We start from the raw sequence: 10,268 nt of genomic DNA, 5'->3' as shown, positions 1-10,268 counted from the left end.
ATGGAGTGGACATTTTCAATTACTGAATTGATGCTGGAGAGAACATTAGGACTGAGAGACCAGGAGAGTCATGGAACCCACCCAGGTTTTTAAGAGGCCAGAGAAGGACTAGCACCACTCAGCAGGTTTGCAGGGGCAAAAATAAAGTGGCTTCTATGATTACACCCCATGAATGCCATGTGTTCCAAGTACTAGTCATAGTGGTTTCAGATGATGAGTTACATAATCTGGGCTAGATAGAGAAGGGAGAAGAGCTGGCAAGGGTCTGATGGGAGACTAGAATTGTAGTGGGTATAAAGCCTCCAGGACGTTAGGGTCAGAGAGTGTATTATTGGTATTTCTGACACAAAACAGTTCTGGATGAGAACACAGTCAGAGTGTGAGCCTGGTTTGAGGCAACTGACATGCTTTGGAGCTCCAGAGCTAAGGAAAGGGATTAAAGAAGCTGAAGGCTAAATTGTTATACAGGTACAGAAGTCTTCCGGGATTCTGTCATGGCTTGGGTTGAATAGGAAGATGACAATCCAGATCCCATTCCCTACCCCTCTATGGAAACTGTTCCTACCAAGATCACCAGGAAACTCCAAAGTGTCACTTCCAACAGAGGCAATGCTCATTTCTCAGCTTCCTTGTCAGTAGCATTTGACATAATTGAGCAATTCCTCATTCCTGAAACTCTTCTGCTTCAAGGGTTCCACCCTTTGATTTTACTCCTTTCCTGGCCACCCCTTTTCATATTCTTGTGTTGGATCCTTCTCTTATCCTTAACCATTAAATGCTAGAGGATCTAGAGCTCAATCATAAGAACTTCTCTGTTTGCTGTCTCACTTTCTAAGAGATCTTACCCTTATGACTTTAAATACCTCTATATGGCCCCCAATATATATGTCTACCACCAACATCTCCCCCAAACTCCAGACTGTTTACTTGATATCTCTGCTCAGACATCTGTTTAACAGAGCTTTCAAATTTAACGTCCAGAAGCAAATGCCATCCAATAAACTGATCTCCAACTAAACTTCTTCCATTCTAGTAGATGGCACCATGATTGCCCAGTTATTTAGGCAAAATATTTTGCAATCAACTTCTTCACCTCTTTACTTAATCCCTCTTGCAAATCTTGTCAATTCAGTCTTCACTATGTAGCAGCAAGCTCGCCCTGTCTCCCCTTCCCCATCACCTACCTTGGCACACACCATCATCACTATCTCTACACTTAATTCTTTGTAATCTCTTCCCCACATAGCCAGAATGATCCACTTAAACATAGATCAGATCGTTACTTCTCTGCTCATTGAAGTCACCCCATGGCTCCCACCCTTCCCAGATTAAATTCCAAATCCTTGATATGAATTGCAAGTCTATGAGTCTGGCCCGGTCCCAGAGCTTTTCTAAGACTTTGCAAGGTTATCTTAAACAGAGCTGTCTCACTGAGCTAGGGTTATTTTTTTTTTTAAAGAATTATCACATTATCTCATAGAGTGGTCTCTGAAGGCATGTTTTTGGAAGATATGTTTCATCACTGAAGCTGTTAGTAAAATGAAAAATCTACCAGGTAGGTTCTTTCTGGATTTTAATGCTTTATGTTCTCCTTTTCTCTCAATGCTAAAATCAAACATCCTCTCTTCTGTGAAGGCTTCTGTCTACTGGCTTCCTAATTCAGCTTCATTCTCAATACCCTACAGGGAAAAAAAGGAAAGAAAAATGAGAAAGCTCTCTGTTTTGTTTCCTTAGCTGTGTTTATACATAGTGATTGAATGGAAATCTGTGAAACTCATGTCTGTCTTGTATCACTACTGTGGAAGGGACAAGTCTATTAACTTAAAAATATGCATATAGGGGCACCTGGGTGGCTCAGTGGGTTAAGCCTCTGCCTTCTGCTCAGGTCATGATCTCAGGGTCCTGGAATCGGCTCTCTGCTCATCGGGCTCTCTGCTCAGCAGGGAGCCTGCTTCCCCCTCTCTCTGCCTGCCTCTCTGCCTACTTGTGATCTCTCTCTCTCTGTGTGTCAAATAAATAAATAAAATCTTTTTAAAAAATGTATACTGTATTTAATCACTTCTAAAACCTACTTTTTTTTTTTCATATTTAAAGACCAAAATTGGGATGAGTCTTGAAATGATGTAATTAGAAAGCATAATTTATCAGCATTTTTTCTTTCTTGGTGGTACATAGTGTTAAACTTCTCCTTGAAATTAACACTATCTTACAGTTGATTAAATACAGAGTGTAAATCTTGTGGGTTTATGTTCCTCAATACTGAGCCGCACAAGTTTAGACTCTCATTCCATAGTGCAGTTAATTGTTTCTACTACAATAAATTTAAATGCAAACTGAGTTAGGAATGGGCATAACGTCCTCACTTCCAAATTGCGCATTTTATCATCTGTATGAAAATCCTCCAGAAACTGCAAAGCATGATCCGCAGCCCGAGTATTTCTTCACACTCTTGGTTACTAGGGATAAACCTTCCCGCGCGCCGCTGACCTCTCCAAGGGCGCAAGAGTCGGATCTAGGTCCGACAGCCCCCGCCGCACAGGTGAGCGCGCCCCGCCCGCCAGCCCAAGCCCGTCCCCCCGCACTTTCCAGGTACGAGACGCGAACTCTGATTGGCCACGGGACGCAAGGAGCGCGCCCCTCAAAGCACCTTCCGAGCATGCGCGATAGGGGAGGCGCAGGCGCAACGCGGCCCGCGCATGCTCAGTACGCTGCGGTCGTACTTTTCTTAAGCGCCCGCGCCGGGTCGCGTCCGTGCCGGCTAACCAGCCACTGACCGGCATGAGGGCCTGGGGTGTTAGGGCAACCTTCTGCTCGCTCCAGCGCCATGGAATGCCTGCGGAGCCTGAGCCGGCTGCTGCCCAGCGTCGTGGGGCTGCCCCGGCGCACACTGTGTACTCTGGCCCAGAGTCTGACCCCTGGGGCGCGCCCCGTTGTCGTCTGCGGCCGCGCGACCCAACTCCTCAGGCAGAGCCGGGCCGCGCCCCTGTGCGCACCCCTTCGGCCCCGCGTGGCAGGTACTGCGCTCCCCGCCCCGCAGCCTAGTACGCAGGTCTTGCGGTGTCCCCAGGGCCCTGACCTGACCGCCCGACCCCACCCGGCGTGGCCGTGGCTACCCCGCGCAGGCCTCGGACCCGGGTCTGCCCTTGGGGCGCCCGTCCGGGAGTGCTGGTGGCCCCCAGTGCGGACCCGCCGGTGCGTCGTGACCCCCTGGGGCCCTCACGCCCTAGCTGCAGATCTCCCCGCTGCAGATCTCCCCGCTGGAGTGCTCTTACGGGAAGAGTTTTGTTCTTTTTTTTTTTTTTTTTTTTTTTAACGACAGGTTAACCTTTATCTAAGTGTTTTTCTTCCCAGTTTTTTCCCCTTTGCGCGTTGATGCGTTTTTCCAGTTCATTTAAGGAATGGGGAAGCACCTGTAGATGAGGCTGAAAACTTTAAAGATTTCATAGTAACAGTTGCTCCTGAGAAAAATCTGTTTTCAAGTACGGCGTGACAAGCTGCAGGGGTCAGAGTAGTGGGGAGGAGGAGGAATCGGAGTGAGTGAGTTATTTATTTATTTATTATTTATTTTTTCGCCAAATGATGAAGCATGATGATATGTTAACATTTTCACAAATGTCAGAATGTAGGTGCTAATGTTGCTCAGAAACCGGCGACATTAAAATGTACGGCTCTCGAAAGGATTGCGCTGTTCTCAAGTTTTCTCAGTTTTATGCTCAAAAGTCTTCTCAAGTAACCGCACCACCTTCCCCACACTCACTAAAGAGACTGAACTGGGGTACTCCCCATATTCCCTACTTTAGTAACTCTTGGGAACCCAGTTTCAGCCCATCTGCTGTTTTAAGACAAGCACTGAGATTCAGAATCCCGAAACATTGTATCTAACTTGTGGCTGATTAGCAAATGAATCTCAATGGAAACATTTTATCTAACGTGGGGAAACACTTTATCTAACTTGAGAAACAACAAACCTCAGATGAGACACTATATGTAATGGGAAGGAATAAGATCAGAAATGAGAATATATCTGCACATTCCATAGAGTCCGCATGATTACTTTGGAAGCAGAAAATAATTGGTAATATTTTTACACTTTCTGTCCATTGCTTTTATGTTCAGTATTTTGAATGTTGTCCCTTGTCAGTCATTAAATTTATGTGATTACACTTCAGAACTCACTTCAACTCAGTCTAATCACACTTTAAATTTTGATTTTCAAATAAGGATTTTTCTTCATTCCAGTTCATGGGGGTCTGCACTCCAGTTCAATGGCTTATTTCATAAGTAGTCACTATGTAATGTGGAAAAGCTAATATGGAAGTAAAATCTAGGTTTCATAACTTATAGGTCAAATAATCCTAATATTGGAATGCTGAAACTGGTGGTATTTTAAGATCCGTGTTTTCTAAAATACATGTACCAGTATAATTTTCATGAAGAGCCTTTTTAAATTATGCAAAAAAGATGAACATTTTAATCTCAAAACACTGTTACGCATTTGTTCATTTGACTTTGAGATACCAGTAATACTTAGAATAAAAGTGTTTGGAATCCATAAATTGTTCTAGTACCTCGTCTAAGCCATTCCCTGCCAAATCTAACCTAATCCCCAACAGATGTTAACATTAGCAAGTAAGAGTGTTTCTTTTTCCTCTAGGAAAAAGTTTCCAAAAAATTAAAGTAGTCTGAAGACCATATAATAGGACAGTTATATTGTAGCCATATGTTAATATCTATTGTATGATTACAGAGAATTCTCTAATTTATTCTTCAGGTGAAATGCACCGGTTTAGAACTTCCGATGTCTCTCAAGCCACTTTGGCCAGTGTAGCCCCAGTGTTTACTGTGGTGAGTATGTATGGTAGTACATTTGATAACTTACACAAAGTATTTCCCATACTTACTGAGTTAACTGGGTTGGACTGGTCCACCAAGATAATACTTATTTTTTGTTTTATAGTGAGTCATTATACTTGTAAGTCCTTTCTTCTTTGTGTTTTGCCTAGCTAATGACCTGGATGTCTGCTAGATTCACTTAACAGCATCCTTGAAACTTTGCTGTTGACTGACTGTGGAGGTTTTCTTTAATCCTAGAACTGTTTGTTCAAATCACAGCTCAGCACTTCCCACTCAAGATTTCCTTGTGAATTTATGTAAAGTCCTTGAAGGCTATTAGCCATAGGTGCTTGACCCTGTGCTATGCAACGTAATATATGCAGAAGTATTTTGAAGGCAGTGAAGTGTAATTTTTAAGAGTGGATGCTTTGAAGTTTCATGATCTCTGCAACGGTCTCTGAAAAGTATCAGGAGAAAATAAAATAAGACATAAGAAATAATGTGTACCACAACCACATATTCTCGAAAGAAAAAAATTAGGCCATTGGGGCAAAATATTAGCAATATTAACAAAAATATTAGCAAAATATTAGCATTCTAGATGAAAGTCACAGGGGAATTGGCTGTAAGATATTCTTGCAACTTTTTTGTCAGGCTTTACTTTTTTCAAAAAAAAAAAAAAGTTGAATTAAAAAAAGTAATGTGCTTGTTATGAACTAGCATCCCTAAATTCAGATCTCAGCTGTGCCTCTTACTATTAACTTGGTGGACCTGAACAGGGTATGGTAACATTTTTATGCCTTTGTTTTCTTATCTGTAAACTGGGGGTGATAGTGCCTACCTTATCAAATTGTTGTGAGCTGTGAACTAACTCACACTGTATGTAAAATCCTCACCCTTGTAAGCATTCAATATATATATTAGCCATCATCATCGTCATTATATAGGCTTATTTACATAAGTTTATTTTCTTTATAAACTATACAAAAAACATAACCTCCAGAATTACATGTGAAAGTTATCACTGTTATCCAATGTTCTAGAACATTTGGCCAGTTTGGTTAAGAATAGATTCAAATATTAAATATTGAAAGAAGATTCTTTGCAGGTGAAGTCATTGTATACCAAGAACACCTAAGAAAATTAGTTGATACTATTTGCTGTGAATTGTGTAAGACTGATGAATCAGACCTGTACCCCAGAAACAAGTAATATGTTAATTTTAAAAAAAGAAAGAAAATTAGTTGATACTGTTTGAAATGAGAGCTTGCTAATCAGCTCATTCTACATGATGTTACTTTACAAGATAGACATTAAAAAAAAATCAGTTTGTATGATTTTTTTATCAGAAAATATTTCATTAAAGAAAAATGGTGAAGATAAATACTGAGATGCAAAAATACTCAAGTTGAAAATGGAAGAGAGAGTGCAGAAAAGTATAACATGAATATATATGAGTAGGAAAAGTCTGGGAGGACATTCAGTAAAATACTGGTATCGTTTTCTCTAAAATTTATCTTATTTCATGTGATATATTTTTAAAATTTTCTACAGCAGATACATTATTTGTGAAATAAATTTGAGGAAAGTTAGTCTATTACACAAAATAAAGTTTCTTTTGATATAATTTGCCTTTAACACTGATGGCTTATGGTACTCATACTAACCTTTGCTCATGAAAAACAAGCTACAATATGCACTGTGGGGTTTTATTCTGTTGCTGTTAACAGAGCACGCATACATTCCCTTGGTAGTGACCCAGCACGTGTAACTTCAGCTATACCTTAGAGTCTTTCCGAACATGCATATTTAGTAGTAATTAATAATTCAGTAGTAATTTAGTAGTACATTCCAGCACATATTCAAACTTGACAAGTATTCAATACTTGTGGACAAGTATTTCAGAAAAATGTTTCCTCTGCTTTATAGGAAATAAATATATTTTCTGCTTCATGTCCTCTCTTCAAAAAGCCAGAAGAGGGGGCGCCTGGGTGGCTCAGTGGGTTAAGGCCTCTGCCTTCGGCTCAGGTCATGATCCCAAGGTTCTGGGATCGAGCCCCGCATCGAGCTCTCTGCTCAGCGGGGAGCCTGCTTCCCTATCTCTCTCTCTCTGCCTGCCTCTGCCTATTTGTGATCTCTGTCTGTCAAACAAACAAACAAACAAATAAATAAATAAAAAGCCAGAAGAGGCCTTTTCTGTAAATCTTTGTTGATTCTGCAACACTTACCAGAGAGACTTCTTAGCCTCCAGTACTTAGAGTCACAGGATAAGCCACATCTGGTCTCACTCTGTTCAGAAGGCTAACGGATAGGAAATGCAAAGGACAGCATCAGGTGTTTCCCCTTCCAGAGAAGTCCTTGCAGCCATCCAGGGGTTTCTCTGGACCTTGCTTGACAGTTCAGGTGCAAGGAGATGATGTTCTTAAAGGTGGGTATGAGTTCCACCTTAGCTTAGAATCCCTATGCCTTTTAGTGCTGATATCTCTTGTAATCATCTCCAAGGCCAATGCAGGGTTCCTGCAAGAAACATGGCCAGTTGTAAAAGCCACCCCACTGAGGGAGAAGCAGGGGGATGGCTTCCTATCTGTAATTCTTTCATAGTCTTCCTTGTTCCATGAAATCTACCAGGCATTGGGCATTTTTACCATGAGCAATGTTGCCTAGTAACACAACTGATACTCCTTTATCAGACTTCCGGGGGAACCAAGACAAAGTTAATCAAAGGTCACATTTGTCCTAGCAGAAGAAAAAGGGGTTCTTTTAACCTTTAACTCATAACCGAATTTAACCTAAAGAAGCAGTTAAGGCTTACCTGTGCACTTCCGCGTTTGGGAGCTCTCATAATACCATATGGTGTAATACTATAAAGAGCATACTCATTTGGGAGAAAATAATATTTTGCTTTTATTTTCTCTCTTCAGACAAAATTTGACAAAGAAGGAAATGTTACTTCTTTTGGTGAGTATCTTTCGTTGTCTTATAATTCACTTTTTAAAAATCCGTGAATGAGTGAATCTCATGGAAATCAAGAAATTGCAGTGTTTTGAGTAGAATATTCTCTGTGTGTAGGGGTGTATTGAAAGAGATCTATCCTCTGCGTTTGTCCACTAGTCCTAATTGGAACTGGCAACACCTGGACTGTGCGTGTTCTCCCAGAATTGGTTTCTGGTTTTTAACAGGAGCCACTTTGTCTCTAACAGAAAGTTACAGGAACTTTTTTAGTCTCCCTTTCTACACCCTAGTCCTCATGTACAGCTCCTGTTCCACATTTGAGGCAGATTTATGTAATACTGCTGATGTTGCGATGGCAATGAGGGACAAGCCTGGAGGGACAGGGCACTACATGGCACTCTGCTGATGATGGCGCCTACGGACAGTGACTTTGTAAAAGGAAACTAAGCATCACTTTACTCTCTGACCTCAGATGCAGGCTTCATTCAGATTTCCCATGTGCTTCCAGCCCCATGATCCTGTTCCTGCTGCTGCTGAGATCCTGGTGGGAAATTTGGGGTATTTTTGGCTCATTATCTCCTTCAAATGACTGTTCTACTTAGTGCTCTGTCGCAGGTGTGATTGGACACTACAACTATACATGCTACTTTAATCACTTCTTGAGTTTCTTCATCCATTGTGCTTTCTCTTGGGTAATAAGGTTAGTTTTCAGGTGGGAGAATCTAGTGAGAAAACCAACTGTCTTCTCATTTTATATTAGTCCAAGAACCAAGAAAACTGAATTCTCTGTTCACAGATTTAAAATACTGAATATAGAAAACATTGGAACGTAAAACAATGGAACGTAAAATAATCCGTATTTTTAAAAAATGACCTGTCTCTAGAGCTAGAAATTGATATTGTAAGTCTTAATTGTGTGTGGCTGTGCTTTTTATACTGGTCCCAAGAGACATCTAAATGCAAAGAAATTTTATGAAGTATGAATAAGATGAAAAAAGAATTAGGGTTTGACCAAATTTTTATGTTTTTGAGGTAAAAATGGCTATTAAAAAGACTCCTTTTGGCTTGTTTCTGGTAGTAGAAAATGATGATGGGAGGGGTGCTCTGATACTAAAGTCTTCCATTAATTGGTTTGGCCCACTTGTTTTGTTAAAAATATTTCTTTTATAGAAAAGAAGAAAACTGACTTATATCAAGAATTAGGTCTTCAAGCCAGAGATTTGAGGTTTCAGCATGTGATGAGCATCACAACCAGAAACAATAGGATTATCATGAGAATGGAGGTAAAGGGCTTTATGTCACCTACGTTTCTCACTGGAGTCTTTAAAATGTTACTTTTTAGCCCTCTTGAGCAATATCTAGGTTAAAAGCAATTCTGTAATGAAATGGCTGTGTGAAACATAGGATACTTTATATTATAATGTGTCATTGTAGTGTAACTCTTTCGTGGATTCTATATGTGAAAGGCATAACTCTGCTCTGTTTTATGTAGGAAAAGTTATGAGTGCAGTCTCTGTTCTTTCTCACTGCTTGAATTTGGGCTCTAGTTTCTGAAATAAGAGAAAGAATCATGATTTATAATAGACATGTTCAGTTGTATGCAGTTACATGTCATCATAGTATAAGTTCAGCTACCAAGAACATTCTGGTTCTCCAAATAGATCAGGAATATCTCCTGAAGTTTATCATTTTAACTTAAATTTTTATTTTAACTGAAAGCTTCTTAAAATAAATTGTATCTTCCCCTGCCTACTGAGAGTAGACTAAATATAATTTGACTTTATGTAGTGATTGAGAATAAATTTGAACCTATGTAATTTTAGTGAGCTAAAGTCTAGGGTTCAGAAATAGTTGAGACATGGTTCTTGATGGTGTGGGTCCTGCAGTAAACATCAGACCTCCTTTCTTCCTTTTTTTTTTTTTAAGATTTAAGATTTTATTTATTTGAGAGAAACAGAGACTGCAAGCATGAGTGGGAGGAGAGGCAGAGGAAGAAGCATACTCCCCGCTCAACAGAGAGCCCAACACGGGGCTTGATTCCAGGACCCTGAGAATGTGGCCTGAACCAAAGGCAGATGCTTAAGCAACTGAGCCATCCAGGCACACCTGAAATCAGTTGCATTTCTATACACTAACAATGAAGCAGCAGAAGGAAAAATTAAGAAAACTCCCATTTATAACTGTACCAAAAATAATAAAATACTTAGAAATAAACTTAACCAAGGATGTGAAAGATGTGTACTCTGAAACTATAAAACACTGATGAAAAATTCAAGATGACTCAAAGAAATGGAAAGATACTATGTGTTAGGGATTGGGAGGATAAGTATCGTTAAAATGTCTATACCATCCAAAGCAGTCTTCAGATTGAATGTAGTCCCTATCAAAATACCAACAGCGTTTTTATTATATTTTTAAATTTTATTTATCCATTTGAGAGAGAGAGCATGAGCAGGATGAGGGGCAGAGAGGGAAGCAGATTC

General features: G+C 40.2%; 1 protein-coding gene across 5 annotated transcripts in view; it reads left to right on the top strand.

Annotated features, from left to right (window-relative positions):
• The first annotated feature begins 2,824 nt into the window (after window positions 1–2,824).
• LOC111138613 (MRS2, magnesium transporter) overlaps window positions 2,825–10,268 on the top strand; it is a 37,096-nt gene continuing 29,652 nt past the window's right edge. For 3 of the 5 annotated variants that reach the window (XR_002640048.1, XR_002640047.1, XM_022490626.1), the window contains exons 1-4: window positions 2,825–3,014; window positions 4,772–4,845; window positions 7,755–7,791; window positions 8,956–9,068. Coding sequence is in view for 3 of the 5 variants with exons in the window: in XM_022490626.1 (XP_022346334.1) it covers window positions 2,825–3,014; window positions 4,772–4,845; window positions 7,755–7,791; window positions 8,956–9,068 (414 nt within the window). In the remaining 2 variants the exon portion in view is untranslated. Of the gene's footprint in view, window positions 3,015–4,771; window positions 4,846–7,754; window positions 7,792–8,955; window positions 9,069–9,630; window positions 9,636–10,268 lie in introns of all 5 variants that reach the window. The other 2 variants (XM_022490627.1, XM_022490628.1) reach the window with 2 other exon arrangements.

The sequence above is a fragment of the Enhydra lutris genome, unplaced genomic scaffold (assembly GCF_002288905.1).
Source record: "Enhydra lutris kenyoni isolate GAN:26980312 unplaced genomic scaffold, ASM228890v2 scaffoldscaffold93, whole genome shotgun sequence".
Classification (NCBI taxonomy): Eukaryota; Metazoa; Chordata; class Mammalia; order Carnivora; family Mustelidae; genus Enhydra; species Enhydra lutris.
This window is presented reverse-complemented; position numbering and strand designations above follow the sequence as displayed.